We start from the raw sequence: 20,175 nt of genomic DNA on the forward strand, positions 1-20,175 counted from the left end.
CATTCCACTGATTTGTTGTGCACAGACGTTGGCGGGATGAGAGAGGAATGGATTAGAGACACTTATTTCTATATAGAATGCTGAAGGTAAGGAGTAAAGTGATTTATTTCTTTAAAAAATGGAATTAAGTGAGGCTACAGGTGTTGAGTGCAGTAACTGATCTTATGTCACGTTTTTATTATCGGTCCTTTGGTTTCCGTTTCCAAGTAGGTTGATTGGCTATGCTAAATGTTTGTGTGTGTGTGGTGCTTTTTTCAAGGACTATTATATGTACTAGTATATATATATATATGTGTGAAGCAGTTACTAAGTAACACCTATTTTTTATTAACTGTAATGCCTTAGATAAATGTATAACATTTCAATAAACTAATATTTGCCATACAATTTTACAACTACCAAAGTGAACAGAACAGACATGAATAGCCTGTTCAATCATGTTTGTCAGATCAGCAGCTTTTCCTGGCCAAATGAAGTCACTGTGGTTACATAAGCATTCGTTTTAATATGTGATTGCTGTGTGCTGTAGTTATGCCCAGAGGGCCTTAAATCAATACACTCTATGCTAGAGTTCTACTCCAGCTCCAGCATAGTTTTAGCATTACAGGCCACCTACTGTTACAGAACAAAGCTCAGGATCAGCTGTTTTTATGGGAACCCCAACGCCCACATTGGTGGTAATGATGACATTCAATCGTTTTGGTGAAAATGACTCAGCGCCAGGACGTGGGAGCTGGTGGATGTTTTGAGCACGTAGTCACGAGGACACTTCAGTGTTCAAATGACAGAGTATCGCTAGAATGGTAAAGTGCCTGAAAGGGGCATCAAAAACTGGGACAAGAGAATAAGTCTTTTGGATGTTGGATTATAATTGATAGTCCAATATAGATAAGATAGATAAGATAGATAAGATAGATAGATAGATAGATAGATAGATAGATAGATAGATAGATAGATAGATAGATAGATAGATAGATAGATAGATAGATAGATAGATAGATAGATAGATAGATCTAAACCTCTATGTGCATATGATTACATTTCTTTGAGGTAACACTTCGTCAATCTAAACAATTTATATTTATACACTTGATTTTGTATTGATGTTAATATATTGGCAAAGCTGAATTTACCCAAGTCAGATTTGCTCTTTCAAGCCACTACATCTTGTTTCAGTAATGCAGTGAGAAAGCTACTAATATTGAAAAAATAATGTCAATTCTAAAGAATTAAACATTAAAATTGAATACGGTGCATTTTTATATTTATAAAAGTATTGAGATTAGCACGTTTGTGTATTTTTTTTAATGATCTTTTAAATTATTTTAAAGCGCAATCCACAGTGTATAAACAACTCAGCTGTTATAATTGTAATGGTCTGCTATGAAAATATTTGACTATAAGTATATAAGATGTAGGTGATGAAACATAAAAAATACACCCTTTTTTAATTAACAAAATGCTTTCAAGGGTGAAATAAAATGTTTCTTTTAATAACAATGCCTGCAGCAAGTGACATAGTTGAGCACAAGGTGTGCCATGATATCTAAACAGAAAATAACAAGACAAACACAAAACGCACATTGCTAGCAAAAGTTCTCCAACTTCATCTTGTTTGTAAAGTGCACTGTATCTTTTAAACGTGTTTGTGCAAAAACGCACTCAATCAGACTTGTTTTGCTTGTCAACAAAAGGAATTTTCATCTTTCTTGCTTTTTTTTTTATAACAAGTGGTAAATAAGTAATTAGTAGACTGATAAGCGATAACTTTCCATTTACCACCTCATTTAATTTAAAACGATGATCTTTGCATAATTACTCAAAGCGAAGCAGTGTGCGTTATTGTACAATGCTGTGGCTATTAGTTCATCATTATAAGTATACACTTTGACTAGTTCTTCCTACAATGTAATACATCATAATGATATGTACATACAGATGTCCAAAAGTCTGAGACTCCATTTAATTTCTGATTTTTTTCATTGAAATTTAAAAATTAGGAAGGTTAGAATACTAATATATTTAAAACAAGAAATGTGAATGTTCAATGTCTTTAATATTAAACAATCCAGGTTCTAATTTGTTTCTTGGTCCATATTTAAATAGAAATAATCGTGTGATATTGGCCTTGTTAACTACTTTGTACAAAATGTCAGATATTTCTACTCCTATTTGGGTATGACAGATGTGTATATAAATGTGTGTGTGTTTGTGTGTCAGTTTTACATTTAATATGTAATTTTCTAACGGTATGATCTACTTAACTATTCTACTACTCAGCAGACTTTAACAATGTCTTTATTCCTTCCATCCTTCATTCATTTACTCACTTGATATGCAGAATTTTCAGGATTTTCTTAAATTCCTGCAGCTTGTAAAAAAATACGTTTTGAAAACGTTGTCAATGACAGGAAATGGCATGTGCAAACCCAAATCGTGTTTCCGTTATGAAGTGAGTAGCCACAGTGACACTGCGCTCAAAGTGCAAGGCGGAGATTAAACAAACTTGCAGTCCGCCATATAATATGTTCATGAGGGAACTTAGATTTTAACTATGTTCAGCACGTAAAAAGAATTGCATTCGGTTCACGTGTACACCATACCGAAAACCTTCTACCAAAACGGTTCGGTACAAATACATGTGCCTTTAAAACCCTACATTTTAGCACTGGCAATATAATGTAAATACTTAATATTTGCTTTATACCAATGGGGCAATGCAATTTTTTTACAATATCGTATTGAACTGTATTCATATATATATATATATATATATATATATATATATATATATATATATATATATATATATATATATATATATATATATATATATATATATATGTGTGTGTGTTTGAAATAATGCTATAAAATACATTTCAATGTATTCAAGTGAACGGCATTATAAATTAGTCTCTAGATTGATTCACATCCTGTACACGCCTTCCATGTGGGAGGAAACCTGCTAAGGGGACGAGAGTACAACACAGAATCCAAGTCCATTGCCAGGAAACATTTATTGACTTGACACAGATTTTCACCTGCTCCCAGTTTTAGGAGACATATTTGTTATTTTGTTTGGTTGAGCTGCATGCAGAAAAAGGATCTGTGACATGAGACCTAATACTAATGCATATCTGGTTCTGTTGTATTGTGCTCTCATTAAAACACAGGAGTCGACATGGGAGCGCTTTTAAAACGGGTACATTGTGGAAGAAGGCTGTCTGCGGATATGCCAAGACAAGAGATATTTTTCCTGAATAAATCGAGGTGATTGGACCGCACAGTTTGGAGGTAATGAGACACTTGAAAGAAACTTTGGTGCCACAAAGATGTTATGTGATGCTGATAAAACTGGGTATGTTTTCTCATTGTGTATCTGCCAAAAGTTTTGAGTGATATTAACGTCTTAATATTAACACATGAATGGAAATGAGAGATGTAGGAGGGCTGGTTTAAATTAAAATATCCACACCTTTTCTGAGGAAACTAAGTGTCATGTTTTTACTTTTACTTTTTTAAAGGAAATGCAAATAAGAATGTGTAAACAAAGATAAAAGCGCTCATGAGGTGCATGATGTAAATATCATGGGTTGCAAGGTGTTCCAATCTATGTTCAGTCAAGCACAGCTAATGAGCCCCCTGGGGCAACAGCATAGAGACTAAATCCCCAGGAGATTTTCTTATAATGGTTCTTACTTTGGTACAAACAAAGATTTTCGTGGAAGACATGGATTTAAACTTATCTGGAAACCTTTTGTTGTAAATGTAATGCACTCACATATATAAATATGTCCACTTGTCTACCTTTTATCTTCCTTTCTGAAGTTCTTACATTCCCTTTTCTCTTGTGTTTCCAGTCCATGGCACGGTGCAGGTGTAGTGGAAGGGCCTTGTGCCTTTGTCTTCTTCCGTTTTTGATGATGAGTCATCTCTTGGTGTATATTATGGTGACCATATTTGTCGCCATGTCCTACACACCCGAGCCTAAGCCTCTGCCTCTGCCTCTTCATTTCATAGCCCCCGGCACATGGTCAAACTCGGGAGCTCTTGCATCGCATCCAATGAATGCTTTCTGGAACCTGCGTTTGGTAGAAGGGGCTTTGTGGAACCGCCTTCAGCACCTGAAGGACAGAGAAAACAATCCTATATTGAGAGGTAACACCACAGCAGGCAGGGGTCCAGGCACTGAAAGTACCAGGATGCATGGAAACGATAGCTTTTCTCCATGTAAACCTGGGCATCTCTGGGCATCTCAGCTGCCTGATTTTAACACTATGCCTGAGCAGATGAAGGATTTTGTCTTGTCCATGCATTGTCGGAATTACACCCTCCTGAAGAACCAGCCTGATATGTGCAGTGGACAAAATACAGAGTCAGGGACCCTTATGCTATTTATGGCAATCAAGTCCCAGGTGGGAAACTTTGAGAACAGGCAGGCCATAAGGGAGACATGGGGGAAGACTGGATGGGCAGAGGAGGAGGCAGGGGGGGAAAGGTGGCAGGTGCGCACTGTCTTCCTGCTTGGAAGGCAGGACTTAACAACAGGTCCTCATCCGGACCTTGAGGCACTTTTACAGCTAGAGAGCACACTTCATAAGGACATCCTGCAGTGGGATTTTAGAGACACGTTCTTTAACCTCACCCTGAAGGACGTACTTTTCTGGGACTGGCTCTCGGTGCACTGTCCACAAGCCCATTACATCTTCAAAGGAGATGATGATGTTTTTGTCAGGACTGGTGCTCTGTTAGACTTCCTAAAGAAACATCATGCTCCTCTAGAAGGGACAAACAAGAAAGTAAAGGACGATTTTCTTGTAGGAGACGTGATACCAAATGCATGGCCGAGTCGCCAGCCCACGGCGAAATATTACATCCCTGAGAGTTTTTATAAAGGTGTGTACCCAACATACGCAGGTGGAGGAGGAGTCGTCTACTCTTTCACACTGGCTATGAGGCTGCGAGCAGTCTCAAACCGGGTCAATTTGTTCCCCATTGATGATGTGTACATGGGAATGTGTCTCCAGAGACTGGGTGTTTCACCGAGTCATAATCCCGGGTTTTTGACCTTCGATCTACCTGAGGCGAGTAGAGAAAAGCCGTGTGCATACCGCAAAGTACTACTGGTGCATAAGCGTAGTCCCAGAGAGATGCTTACACTGTGGAGAGACCTAAAAGCTCTAATAAAAGAGTGCTAGTACAGAGACTGGAGGGGAATGAAATGACTTTCTCTGATTTGCATATTACATACTACAACTCAAAAGCTTATATAAAAAAAAACAAGCTAGATTTGAATAGTTACCATCAGGTATTTTCATATTATTGGTGTAATTATTTGCATAATAAATAGTTCACTCTGTGGTCTGTTTGGTTTGATTATTAATGCTGGTTACTGAAGTCATTATGCATGAGTAATATGTCATAACAGAATCAACCACTTTTGTTTATTCCAAAGTGATGTACCAAACATGTTATGTTCTTTTTAATTTATTGTAAATTAAGGTTTTTATCTATGGTTATTAATTTGTCTGTTGTGTTTTTTTTTTTTTTTTTTGTGCATTAATACACAAAACTTTCATTGTGATAAAAAAATATGTATGGTTTGTCACATCATTGCAAATCATATCTTTTGTATAGTCCATGTGAAGATAAGTTTACATTTTATAGCCATTGTTTTCATTTTTCGCATATTATAAAATTCTCTTGATTTCGCACATTGTTACAAATGAAACAGAAATCCTGAAACGGCAATGTCACCATGTTACAATATAAACTCAATACTATCTTTTGTTATGGGCTACATGCAGTCTAAAAGGTCTAACGGTCTTTGTTTTAATTATTGGTACAAATCCAATTAATTAAAACTTCTAAATCTAAACAAAAAATTTTGCAAGAGGTCTAAAACAGACAAAAACAAACCCCCTTCTTCTTCTTTTTCTTCTTCTTTTTCTTCTTCTTTCGGCTTCTCACATTAGGAGTCGCCACAGTGGATCATCCGTCTCCATACCACCCTGTCCTCTACATCTGCCTCTTTCAACCCAACTACCTGCGTGTCTTCCCTCACCACATCCATAAACCTCCCCTTTGCTCTTGCTCTTTTCCTCCTTCCTGGCAGCTCCATCCTCAGCATCCTCCTACTGATATACCCCATGTCCCTCCTCTGCACATGTCCAAACCATCTCAATCTCACCTCCCTCACCTTGTCTCCAAAACATCCTACATGCGCTGTCTCTCTAATAAACTCATTTTTAATCCTGTCCATCCTCGTCACTCCCAACATCTCAACATCTTCAGCTCTGCTACCTCCAGCTCCACCTCCTGTCTTTTCCTCAATGCCACTGTCTCTAAACCATCAACATCAGTTCAAAATTATATTTTTCATTGCCAAGATGTTTAAACTTTGGGTTTTGCCATATTGTTTTTTCATTTCTGGAGTAAAAAGGATTCGCATTTTTCTGGTATCATAAACTGCTCATAAATTATGTCAAATATATATTTTTCTATTAGACTGCTTTTAAAGCACTTTGTCCATCTCGACAACTACATTTAATAACCTTTATTTTTTAAATAATTAATTTTATAACATAGATAACTTTAGATCTGTGTTGTGCTGTTTGTGTTCAGTGATGTTCTATAAGACTTAGATTTAGTCTTTACAGAGCATCTTAAAATAAAGTTTTATTTCTTCACTGGTTGGTTTTTTTGTTTTAATTATTTGTTTTATTTGACTAGAAACACTGGTTAGTTGTCCTGGAATAGATGTGGTGTATTGCTGCCTTGAAATAAATAATGATTATTGACTGCTTCCATTCCCAACAAACTTTGGTTTTTAATTGAGTAAAGAGTCCTGCATTAAAAATCATTTGTATTTAGCTTTAGGCAAGATTTCCAAAACCCAAACACATTCCTAAATCCTAAAGTCTACATGCAGTGTTCAAAAAATAAAACCGAATTAATGATGAAGCATAATTGAATTAAATTAGATTATTAAATATAATGTTGTATTCACCTACTGTTCTTCATTTGCTCCACTTTACCGCCAACTTGACAGAATTTCTGAGAGGATTTTAAGCTTTAAAATGTATTCACATATTTGGTGTTGGTTCAAATGCCATACAAGTTTACCAAGGTATAGGATTGGAGTATTGTTAAGGTAGTTATTTGGTAAGTATATGTTTGCAGTAACAGTAGGTTTAAACTGACACTTTTCATGTTTTAGATATTGGCAAGCTACATCCATTAGGGTAATGAGTTGTGGGTAACAGTAAACTTGATCCAATATTGTGTAAATTTTAGGTAGTGGTAAGTTAGTTCCAACACCTCAGACATTTTGTGCTGAATTATGCTAGTTCCAGTGGGGTTTATGTCTGGGGTTGCTGTTCCAACACTGTATTTTTTACCCGTAATGGTAAGCCAGGTTTTGTCAGCCAATGACATTTAGCAAAGTATGTCTACAGTAAGTGTTAAAATTAGCAAAAAATAAAATAAAAAATCAAAATCATAAAAAAAGGGACATTAGTGACTAACAACCTCATAGAAATGTAGCATGCTTTTGATTGATATTTTTGAAATTAGATAAAACTTTCTTGATTTCTTGAGAAACAAGACTAATTATTAAGTCGGCTTGATCACAATAGGTAACATTGGAGTTTGTTTTGTTGATTGGAAAACCAAGAAATAGAAAGTCATTTCTATTCTATATAAAACAAGGTGTATTAGTATAATACATCAAAGGTGCATCCAGGGATGTCCAGGGATATTACACTGGTACTGAAGTATCCTTTGCTTTTAAAAGTGAAAATTAATGGTTAAGACATTAAACTACTTATTGGATGGTGGTAAGTTCAAATCCCACCAAGCTCACACTGCTGGGCCCTTGAGGTAGGCCCTTAACCCTTAGTGAATGAAAACATTGTAAGTAGCTCTGAATATGTGTGTCTGCCAAGTGCCATAAATGTAGAAATATTGTGAAAGAAAGTCGTCAGACTCAAGATTGAAAAAGTTTTTGTTTTCCCAAATTTATATCACAGTAATGATGTAGGCTACAAGCACAGTATTGTTTAATCAATGTGTAGTTCAGGTAGCAGCTCTTGCTTTAGTAAAGTTTAAGGCGCTAAATACGGTGGCTGAGAAATGGTAAACAAAATAACAATTCAAAAAACAGAATGAAAAAATCCTAAAACACAAAACAAAATTGGAAAGCACACAAGAAATTCAGGAAAACAAGATGTAAAGAAATCAGAAAACAACAACAAAAACTTAGTAAACAATTACAATTGCAGAAAACTAAATAAAACAAATCTGAAAACCACAAATCAGAAAACACAATACATTTTGAAAATAGATGGTAGAAAAAATGAGAAAACTCAAGCCTGAAACCACAAAAAAATCAGGAAACAATATTTAAAAAAATAAAAAAGCTGAGGAGGGGAAAGGGCGTCAATACCGTCTGTTGACACTAGGGGCGGTATTTAAAATTCACTGTGACGTAGATTTGACCTGGAAACAGTTACAAAGGTCAAACGCAACATTCACCCAACGACTAGTGAGTGATTTGTTTGCTTGTGTGCGTGGACGAGTGCGTTTTTTGAGCAAACAAACTGCTTCGTGTTCGTTATTTAATGATAAATATACGCATTAGGTGTAGTTTTTAATTCCTGTTCGTTTCCGTGAAGAAGCGTTTTGGGTTAGTTAAGCTAGTTAGCTTTACCCGGTTAGCATCAGCACCAGCGAGAAACTATTCTGATATGGGATCGTCTAAAAAACACAAAGAGAAGGATAAGGATAAGGACAAGGACCGGGACCCAGAGGCGCGTAATCGGGAGCACAAAAAGCACAGACACAAGGACCGGGAGAAGGACAAAGAGCGCGAGAAAGGCAAGGAGAAGAGAAAGAGATCCCGCTCTCGGGACCGGAGCAGCCGTGCTGCCGAGAAGGAGAGCAAGAGCAGGGGGGAGAAGAGCACCGGAGAGCCGCGGGTGAAGAAGGAGAAAGTAGATCCCAGTAATGAAGAGCCTGAAGGTGAGTCCGTTTCTGGGGGAAAATGAGCCCAAGTTGTTCTGCGCATGCGCACTGTACTTTCACGATATTGATTGAGCATTTATAAACATTCAAGCCAGTTATATAAATATATCCTGGAGCCTTATGAGACAAAAAAAGATTGATCTTATTTAGAAATACATTTGCAAGAATTGCTTTTCCATTAAATTTTTCTAAGCCTGATCAGGCATAACATTAGTAAAGTGAATAACACTGATTATCTCTTCATCATGGCACCTGTTAGTAGGTGGGATATATTAGGCAGCAAGTAAACATCTTCTTCTCAAAGTTGATGTGTTCGAAGCAGGAAAAATGGGCAAGCTTAAGGATTTGAGTGAGTTTGACGAGGGCCGAAATGTGATGTCTAGACGACTGGATCAGAGCATCTCCAAAACTGCAGCTCTTGTGGGATGTTCCTGGTCTGCAGTGGTCAGTATCTAACAAAAGTGCTCCAAGGAAGGAACAGTGGTTACCCAGCGATAACCAGCGAGGTTCATTGACGCACGTGAGGAGCGAAGGCTGGTCTGTGTGGTCCGATCCAACAGATGAACTCCTGTAGCTCAAATTGTTGTAGAAGTTTATTCTGTTCATTCTCGAACGTCAGAACTGTTTTGGCAGCAAAAAGGGGAACGGACACAATATTGGGCAGGTTGTCAATGTTACGCCTGATCAGTGTGTCATATCAAATGTTATTATTTATGAGTAGGTTCATTCAGGCTACAGGCGTTTACACGAGCACGTTGTTCCTGAAAATCAACATTTGCACAAATGAAGGTGACTAATGTTGACTTCACTGTCTACAAATAGTATTTCTGTGGATTACTGAAATGTTTATTTCTGGAGTTTAATTAAGAGAGTTTTATTTATTTATTTGGTTCAAACTGTGTTTATTATTATTATTATTATTATGGCATTTAGCAAACAGCATTGTTTTCAATTTCTTGAAGTGCTTTGGAGTCTTAAAAAAAAGTCTAAACGTTAATAGCACAGGGATTTAGATTACTGTTTTTTTATTTTTATATTTTTATATTTATTTTGCAAACCAGTCTGGCATTAGTTGAGAGAGAGATTTTTAAATAAATATGAGAACACAAATATGCATTGTAATAATGTTTATTGTTGAAAGTGCTCCAAACTAAATTTAAATGTTTTTTCAGCCTTTGAACTCATGGTTCATTTTGATCTCCCAGAGTTTTGCAGGCGTCATTAAATGCAAATCGGCTGTTTCAGGAATGCACATGTATGTAGCTAGTAGTTAGAGTAGTTAGAGTGTAACGTTACAAAAAATTCACGGTTTGGGTCTTGGTTTGGTTCAATTTTGGTACGGTTGGGGGGAAGAAATGCGAATCATAAAATTGCTTGTCAAACACAGTTTATTATCATCAACATGTGATTTTTTTTTTTTTTTTTTTTTTTTTTTTTTTTTTTTTTTTTTTTTTTACACAATTTGAAATAAAATGCCTGCTTGGTTAAATAATACAAAGTAATACTAATATTTTATAATAAAAAAAAAAAAAAAAAAAAAAAAAAATATATATATATATATATATATATATATATATATATATATATATATATATATATATATATATTACATACAAAATAAAATGGAATAAATAAAATTAATGGTATGCACTTTATTATATTGATTAAATTGAGTTTAAATTTGCATAAATTGATTTGATTAAATCAAATCTAATAAATGGGGAAATGTAATTAAATAGATAAAAAATGAATTTTGTTGGAGCCCATTTTTTTGGGGGGGGGTGTTGCATTTAATATAAAATTTTCTAAGATATGTTCTATCCAACAGTTCTTATTTCAGCAGACTTTAGCAAATGACTTAATTCCATCCTTCATTCATTCACTCCCTCGATATGCGGAATTGTCAGGATTTTTTCCTTTTATGCGAAATTCTTAAATCTGTACACAATACGCTAAGGAATCCATAGCGCTGGCTGTCATAAAAACGTTGCAGATGACAGGAGGTGGCCATGATTTCACGTATGAGCAAAACTGCTCTTTACAACGCACTACAACTCGTATTTTGGTGTTTGTTGTGTATGAAACTGCACTTAAAATGCAAGGCGGAGTCTAAACCAACTTAATACGTTTATGAGGGAATTCAGATTGTAACTATGTTCCGCTGGTAAAAAGGATTGCATTCGGTAGAAAGCCCTGCACTGAAATGGTTCGGTACGAATACATTTACCGTTACGCCCCTAGTAGGTAGTACTCATGTAACGTGCATAAGAGGTGTCGGCGTCTGTCCTGCACGGACTATAGCTATACAGATCTATAAGCTCTACATTCTAAATATCAGGAAATGAATCAATGTAAAAACTTTTTTTTTATAAAAACACCAGCATGGCTCATTGATTAAATCCGCTGCTGCTATGGTGATGGTTTTCTCTTTAATAAAAACCTTACAAGTTTGTCATCTTTATATTTATCAATTTATTCATCTTTGCAGATGCAGGACCAAAATCAGCAGCTGGTGATGCTTCACTCAGCATCGAAGAGACCAAGTATGTCAAATATATATATATATATATATATATATATATATATATATATATATATATATATATATATATATATATATATATATATAATTTATTTATTTATTTTTTACACGGCTGTGTATTGTTTACTCCGGGCATCTTATATACTGTCCCTTTTTTTCAGTAAGCTGAGAGCCAAACTGGGTCTGAAGCCCCTCGAGCTGAATGAGGCCAAAAAAGGTGACTTACTAAAAACAACTACATTAAACAAATCTCAGTATTAATAACGACTTTTGTTCACCCAAACTTTGTACTTACTCAGAACTTGGTACAAAGGAGGATCCTCTGCTGGCCGAAGTGATCAACCCTGTGCAGATCAGACAGCAGAGTGAGATCAGAGAGAAACTGGCCGCTCTTAAAGAGAAGCGTCTGCTCAATCAGAAACTCGGGTATGAATCTCAGAGCCGCTTTGATTTTATATTTGAGCACTTCAGGATCCTATGATCTTTGTCTTTTTTGTTTCAGCAAAGTAAAGACGCTTGCAGAAGACGATCCATGGCTTGACGACACTGCGGCCTGGGTAGAGAAGAGTCGCAAACTTGCGAAGGAGAAGGAAATGGCTGAGAAAAGGGTATAGCAGTGGACTTGCATTTTTTTTTATTATTATTTTTTATTTATTTATTTATTTATTTATTTTTTATTAAATGTGATGCAGTGTGTTGTCATAGATATTAATTCTCATTGGTAGGCCAAGCTCCTGGAGGAGATGGATGAAGAGTTCGGAGTCAGCGACCTGGTGGAACAAGAGTTCGCACAAAGCAAAAAGGTTCTGAAAAATAACTGTACCATATAATTTCCAATCATTATGTTCCATTTAATTCAGTTCCACATCTTGAATGCACCCTGCGATGGGATTTGTGTTTGCACTGAGATCTTATAAGATGTTCTTTTCAGGATTCTTACAGTTCACGCGATCTTAAAGGTCTCACCGTACAGCACAAGATGGGCTCTTTTACAGAGGGCGAGACGGTGGTTTTGACTCTGCAAGACAAAGGTGAGTGTGATTTTTGGTCTTAATTATTTGTGTATTATAATTTTTTTAAATTAAAGAAATATGCTGAAGCACACATTCTCATATTCCAGGCGTTCTCGAGGAGAAGGAGGACGTGCTGGTGAATGTGAACATAGTGGATCGCGAGAAGGCGGAGAAGAACGTCGAGCTGAAAAAGAAGAAGCCTGAATACAAACCGTACAACGAGGAGGAGAGCGTGGACGACATGGTCATGGTGAGCTCAAGGAACAACTAGGGAAAGCATTTCATAGCCTTTGTTGTTGTTTCCATTGTGCCAAAGATCCACTGAATGCTTATGTTCTCTAGATTTCCTCATTAATTGTGGCAAATGCAGTATATATATATATAAGTACTATATATGGACTGTATGGACAAAAGTATTGGGATACCTGACTTCCAGCCATATGCAATTCATCCTCAAACTAAATGCAGTTGTATAGGATGTTTCTGGATGCGATTCACTTTTCCCTTTATTTGTGGCAACCAGCTTTTCTCATGCTCGGCCTCTCCGGGTTCAACCCTTGCACCCGGTAACATATATGTTCTGTCACGTAGCTCTATGTTGCGTGATGTAGCACCAGGGTTCTGGAGAAACATCGTCTTATTTCACCATGTATTGCATCAGCTATATATGTTTAAAACGACAATAAAAGCTTCATGATTTGAATTGAACCAATGACAATGCCAACTGGGCCCAAAGCCAGCACCATGAAGATCTAGTTTACATGGGTTGGAGTGGAATATCTTAAGTGGCCTGCTACAGAGTTCTGACCAGTGGTGGACGAAGTACAACTGTAAGAACAACTGTAAAAACTGTAAAGTAAAACTGATCTCTTTAAAGTTTCACTTGCATAAAAGTACAAACGTATTTGATTCAGTTGTACTTAAGTATCCAATGTACTGCGATTTTATTTATTTTTATTTTTTATAACGACGATAATGTTCCTATTATTTATGTTACAAGGCCGTTTGCTTAATCAACTCAGTTTATGTGAAAAGACTGTAAATCTCAGCACAACAATCTATTTATAGAATGATATTAATGAGTCAAACAAATTACAGTTACTTCATTACTGTTCACCACTGGTTCCAATCTCAACACCTTTGGGATAAATTGGATCGCTGACTGCACCCCAGGCCTCCTCATGCTTCCTCTTATGGGTGAATGAGCGCACATCTTCACAATCTCACTCCAAAATCTAGTGGAACATCTTCCCAGAAGAGTGGAGAATATTATATAGGGATTAAATGGGCACGAATTATGCTCAGGTGTCCACAAACCTTTGTTCCTTTATTATTGCTATTAAATTCTTGAAAATGTAATGTCAAAAACATGCCTGATTTTGATCATTTGGCTTAAAGTTGACAATAGAACTATTGAAAAACTTTTTTATTCTCAAATGCTTTTTCTGTTTCCACCATCTGTTCAGTTCAAGCCGAAGTCAGTCCTGTCAAAGTACGACGAGGAGATTGAGGGCGAGAAGAAGAAGAGCTTCCGGCTAGGCTCTGGCGGCTTCACTGCAGGGGATAGTGAGCGCGAGCTGCAGGCCATCAGAGAGACGCTGCGCAATCAGGCCCAGTCTCTGCACATGCCGGCTCTCGCTGTGGCCTCGGAGTACTACACCGAGCAGGAGATGGTGAGTCAGCGTGTGAGCCTGTCTCTCACACGGACATACAAAACCTCTTTAAAAAGCTCTTTAATGCCGTGATGATGTAGGAGGCGACAAGTAACAAAAGCCCACGGGCCACAGGTTCTATATTTTTGCTGAATAGAGTTGCAGCACTAGGCACTTTTTTTTTTAATTATTATTCACATTTTTTATTTAATTTAAACTTTTTGTTTTTTTGTTATGGGGAGCCTTTGTACACCATACCAGGAACTTCAGCCGTTATGTATTGATTGTATAACTGGTTTATTTTCACTATGCACACGCTTCTCTTTTAGGTGGGTTTTAAAAAAACCAAACGGCGCATCAAGAAAATCAGGAAAAGGGAGAAACCAATAAAGACCGAAGACCTCCTCGCAGACGACTCTCGCAGCGTGGATTTCGGCTCCAGGTAACACGTCCACCTTTTCATCCTTTTTGAGAGGTGTTTGCGTCCCGCTGCTTTGCGTTCTGTCTGACACGATTTCTGCTTCTTCTTCTTCTTCTGTTGCTCAGGTCACGAGGCCGAGGCAAGAGGCAGGTGGAAGAGGGCGAACAGATGGAAGCTTCTTTGAAGGATGGTATAACAGACACGCTGCTGCAGTCAGATGACATTCGGACAGCGGACATGGATATCAGCGACGAAGGTGAGAAACAAACATTATAAATAAATAAAAATGACTGTCTGTCTGTTCGGGTTCAAATATGGTATGCATCACTCTGGTAGATGATTTTGTCACACCGGAGCCTGAAGTCATCGAAGAGGACGAGGCTGAGCTGGAGTTGCAAAAACAACTAGAGAAACAGAGGAAGCTTCGACAGAAGCAGCTGCTGAAAGACTCCGGGGAGAAGGTCGCAATGTGCTTTTCATGACATGCTTACAGAGTATTCATTTGAATACACATGCTATTTTAATAATCAGAGGTTTCTTCGATGGTCTTGTGCGTACTAAGAAGTCCCCTTTTTTCTGTAAATCGATCCCAGGTAATGGAACAACTGCAAGTGCTGGACAGAATCGAAGAAGACGGTGCAGACGATCCAGACAAGAAAAACAACATAGTCTTTAACGCCACGTCAGAGTTCTGCCGCACCCTGGGAGACATTCCTACCTACGGCCTGTCAGGAAACCGAGAGGACCAGGAGGACATCATGGTAATTTCTAGATCTGAATTGTTAACTTGTCCTAACAGTGCATACTGATGCTGAAAATCACATTATATTCATGTGGAAAAAGTAGTTTTATCTGTGTAGTAGAAGGAACCATTTCTAATAAGTATTTTTGTGTAAAATCCTGTATTCAGCTATTTAGATCTCTGAGATACAAACACAAATGATCTTAATGTATAAAAAATTGACACCTGGACAACTACAAATTATTGGACATTTCCGCATTCTGAGAACCTTCATTTTCACGGAAATAGCTGTAATTGTTATTGGGGTGCTTTGTATCTGTTCTGCTGTGGTGGACGAGGTACACAAACCATGTACTTGTGTAAAAAATAGAGATACAGTAGGTGAAATATTACTGCAGTAAAAATAAATGTGCTTCCTTTAAACTTTCACTTGCGTAAAAGTACAAAAGTATCTGCCTTCAAATGTATTTATCCAAAGTACTGCGATTTATTCTGGCTATAATGTTCCCATTATTTATGTTACAAGACTCTTTGCTTAATCAACTCAGTTTATGTGAAAAGACTCTGTTAATCTCAGCACACTGATTTATTAATAGAATGGTATTAATGAGTCAAACACTGATTGATATCTAATAAATTATAAGTTTAAAACCTTCTTTTCAACCACTTCCTAAATATTATGCAGTAAAGACCACGGGTGTTGTGGCATGTTCGAGTCCATCATCCATTTAGTCCTCTCAAAATGCTGAACTGTATGTTGGTGATGAGTAGATACCACAAAGTGGCAATTAAAACAAGTTTAAAACTCTCCACTGATTGGCGGATTACTGAGCGTTTGACCAGTTAAATTCATAATTGAAAAAAGAACGACTGATTTTGCAAAATATCAGAATATCAACATTACAAATATTTAGAAAAATAAGATATTTGACTTTGAAATGTAGTGAAGTTAAAGTGCAAGTTTTCCCAAAAGGAAATACTTCATTAAAGTACAGAAAAATCTAGAACATTAGTACAGTAACAAATTCAATTTACTTAGTTACTGTCCACCACTGTGGTTCTGAACCTGACCAGCTTTTCTATGGTGCAATTCGGGCAGGATTTTGAGCAGGAAGCAGAGCGAGATGGAGCTGGAGGCTCCGATTCAGACATGGACGATAACGTGGGCTGGAGCACTGTCAATCTGGACGAGGAGCAGAAACAACCAGATGTGAGTCTTTCCTACATACATTCACAGTTTTAAGATGTATATATTTAAAAGTTTGTATTCCAAATGTAACCTGTGCGTGTTGCTGTTGAGTGGGAGTGTTCTGAAAAGCGTTTAGCATTTTCATTTTTTGTTTCGTAAAGTTCGCAACTGCTTCAACCACCATTCTGGACGAAGAGCCCATCGTTAACTCGGGGCTCGCGGCTGCTTTGCTGCTCTGCAAGAACAAAGGTAAATGCTGAAGCTGATGACTTATTGAAGGATATTGGTTAAAAGATTTTTATTTTAATTAGATTTGATTTCATTGACTGTTTTTCACAGGGTTGTTGGAAACTCAAATGCAGAAGGTGGCTCGAGTACGTGCCCCTAAAGGAGCTCTGCCAAATGACAACTACTGCATTGAAGATAAGATGTGAGCGAAATGTTAAAAACTAATAATCCTTAATATGCTTTCATGTTTTTTTTGTTTTTCTTTAGACATGCTTTGATGTTTTAAGTTGTTGCTTCCATATCCTCTGTTCAGGGCCATTGATGACAAATACAGCAGGAGAGAGGAGTACAGGGGCTTCACCCAGGACTTCAAAGAGAAAGAGGGCTACAGACCAGATGTTAAGATTGAATATGTGGACGAGTCTGGGAGGAAGCTCACCCCGAAAGAGGTCTGTGCATATAGTTATTGAGCATTTGCTAGAACAAATGGCTCAACGATTACCCATAATGTCCCTATTGTTCTTTCTCCACTCAGGCTTTCAGACAGCTATCTCATCGTTTCCATGGCAAAGGGTCTGGAAAGATGAAGACCGAGAAAAGAATGAAAAAACTGGAGGAGGAGGCGGTACGTTCTTTTAGCCACCTACTAAGCAGACTTAAATCTGTTATGTTTAGTATTATAACTAGATCTTGCCAGAAGAGAAAGTGGATTCCGGTTTGATGGGTTTGTGTGTTATTCATGCTGTGATTACACTGACTGAAGGCTTGGTTTCACCCTACAGTTGCTGAAGAAGATGAGCAGTAGTGACACTCCGCTTGGTACTGTGGCCCTGCTACAGGAGAAACAGAAGTCCCAGAAAACTCCCTACATTGTACTCAGTGGTAGCGGGAAGAGTATGAACGCGTAAGTAATTGCACTGGGTTGAGATGTTATTGATTAGGCATAACATTATGACCACCTGCTTAATATTGTGTTGGTCCCCCTTTTGCTACCAAAACAGTTATGATCCGTCGAGCATTAACAGCATTTACTTTTGACCACACGGACCAGCCTTCACCCCTCACGTGCATCAATGAGCCTCGGCCACCCATGACCCAGTCACCGGTTTACCAGTGTTCCTTCTTTGGACCACTTCTGATTAGATACTAACCAGGAACACATTGTAGTTTTGGAGATGCTCTGACCCAGTCGTCTAGCCGTCACAATTCGGCTCGTCAAACCCTCTCAAATTCTCACGCTTGCCCATTTTTCTTGCTTCTAACACGTCAACTTTGAGGACAAAATGTTCACCTGGTCCCTAATAAATATATTCCACCCACTTACAGGTGCCATGATGAAAAGAATAATCAGTGTTATTTACTTCACCAGTCATAATGTTATGCCTGATATACAGTATCTCACAAAAGTGAGTACACCCCTCACATTTCAGCGTCCCTGCTGTCCGTGCAAAAAATTTAAATCTTTTTTTACAATACCGATGTATCGCTATCATCGTAAGATCTATAAGTCGTAAGTTGAACTGGCGGAACTCTGATCTTCTGTACGTTCATAAATACATACACTGGTCAATGTCAGGCACACTTTCCAGTAAATATATATATACACAGTCTTTGTCACATATACATATTCGCATATACCAGCTTAATTAGAAGTTGGGATCAGACAGAGGGACTCCTGTTACACCTTACAGCAATTGGCAAACGAGGGCTCAGTTGCAGAATGTTTGGGGGGGGGTCTAGTTCAGTGTCTCCAGTTTTCACAGCTTGTGTAACAGATCCTCAAGTGCAGCTTGCCCAATCACATGCTTTCCTGTGAATGATTTAGCTGTAGAAAGTGGATCAGATGAGAGTCTAGCTACAGGGTAAGAGATTTTGTGTCAGAATAAGGAAAGTTTCCACAGACTTTATAATAAATAAATAAAAACTAATTCTCTCTGGTCTGATTACCAAACCTGCAGCATGGAATTTTTTTGGGTGAAAAAGTATAGGACAAATTATTTTTATATACGATTAGAAAGAGAGAGAAGTATGCAATTATTTTGCCTTTCAGCTTTGTTAGGTACTTATTTAGGTACTCTTTATATGCAAGACATGCATAATCTCTCTCTTTCTTTCTCTCTCTCTCTCTCTCTCTCTCTCTCTCTCTCTCTCTCTCTCTCTCTCTCTCTCTTTCTTTCTTGTTCGTCATCATATACGAAAATCCAAGATGGTCTAGTTTATAGGTTCTTCACTTTATGGTTATATCTTTTCATTGTTACAAAAAGAAGACAAAATATACAAATGTTTTGTATCTCTATTATATTTGACACTTTAAAATTTCTTTTTCCACAGGAATACCATTACCAAGTAGAAGCATCTCTGATCAACGTATTCTTCTACAGTGGATCATGTGAAAACACTTTTCCTTTTAGAAAATAAAATAGTCCGGCAGTGTGCGTGCGTGCGTGCGTATGTATGTATGTATGTGTGTATGTATGTATATATATGTGTGTGTGTATATGTATATATATATATATATATATATATATATATATATATATATATATATATATATATATATATATATACGTAAATGCACGCACACAGACATTGTCTTTTGTTTAAATTTCATGCTTTGAATTTGTCTCATTGTCTCAATTTTTTTCATTAAAAGCTATTGCTTTAAACTTGACTTTATGTACTGTTTTTGTGCGTTTGTGGTGCACTTTTATAAAGCACACACGTCTCAGATGAAGTGACCATAAATTAAAGTTGTTGGAATCAAATCTGCATACCAATTCTGCAGAAACATATCGAGGGAAAAAATCTGACTGGACAGCACATGTACTCTTACAAGTGTTCTTTGCCTTCTAAAGGGATTTTATTCTAAATATGTCCTGTCTGGGGAAACACATACAGGTATATGTCTGTTGCCATGTACTCTATATCTAAACATTACAACCACCATAATCTCAAATGGCAGTATTTTGTTACATTAAATTCGTCATATTTGCATTGAAATTGTGGTAGAATAGTCCCAAATAAATGAATGAATATATATATATATATATATATATATATATATATATATATATATATATATATATATATATATATATATATATATATATATATAAATCTAGATTCAGTAATTATTTCAGAACTGGAAATTTTGACAAAAAAAGTAAAATTGCATACAAATGTATTGTTTGAAAAACTGTTTCATTCGAGTTTAAATTGTAAATATATATATAATTTTTTTTTTTTGTGAATGGGAGCTACACACAATACACCTGTGATTTGGATTTTAATAAATATATTTATTTTCATCATTATAATATTCTGACATGCACATCTGTGCAAAAATGTGAATTCTGAGAAATTC

At 36.8% G+C, this 20,175-nt stretch overlaps 2 protein-coding genes across 4 annotated transcripts; both read left to right on the forward strand.

The window, feature by feature from the left end:
* The first annotated feature begins 1 nt into the window (after position 1).
* Positions 2–6,689, forward strand: LOC310739027 (N-acetyllactosaminide beta-1,3-N-acetylglucosaminyltransferase 2). 3 transcript variants are annotated; one of them, XM_083564617.1, is made up of 3 exons: positions 2–86; positions 3,174–3,294; positions 3,861–6,689. In XM_083564617.1, exon 3 carries the CDS (start codon positions 3,864–3,866, stop codon positions 5,196–5,198), a length of 1,335 nt encoding a protein of 444 aa, XP_083420743.1. In that variant the 5' UTR covers positions 2–86; positions 3,174–3,294; positions 3,861–3,863; the 3' UTR covers positions 5,199–6,689. The 3 variants fall into 3 exon arrangements, with proteins under 3 accessions (XP_083420743.1, XP_083420744.1, XP_083420742.1); XM_083564618.1 differs by lacking the exon at positions 2–86 and having other exon boundaries at positions 3,003–3,294; positions 4,021–6,689; XM_083564616.1 differs by lacking the exon at positions 2–86 and having other exon boundaries at positions 3,020–3,358.
* Positions 6,419–19,482, forward strand: sart1 (spliceosome associated factor 1, recruiter of U4/U6.U5 tri-snRNP). The gene is made up of 21 exons (XM_083564575.1): positions 6,419–7,102; positions 7,158–9,021; positions 11,513–11,567; positions 11,728–11,783; positions 11,866–11,992; positions 12,069–12,174; positions 12,292–12,369; positions 12,498–12,597; positions 12,687–12,829; positions 14,046–14,252; positions 14,561–14,673; positions 14,778–14,908; positions 14,989–15,113; positions 15,246–15,413; positions 16,494–16,604; positions 16,745–16,832; positions 16,923–17,013; positions 17,125–17,260; positions 17,347–17,436; positions 17,594–17,715; positions 19,143–19,482. The coding sequence occupies exons 2-21, from the start codon at positions 8,748–8,750 to the stop codon at positions 19,159–19,161; spliced, it is 2,340 nt and encodes a 779-aa protein (XP_083420701.1). The 5' UTR covers positions 6,419–7,102; positions 7,158–8,747; the 3' UTR covers positions 19,162–19,482.
* Positions 19,483–20,175: the final 693 nt, after the last annotated feature.

This window comes from Silurus aristotelis (genome assembly GCF_946808225.1).
Source record: "Silurus aristotelis genome assembly, chromosome: 16".
Classification (NCBI taxonomy): domain Eukaryota; kingdom Metazoa; phylum Chordata; class Actinopteri; order Siluriformes; family Siluridae; genus Silurus; species Silurus aristotelis.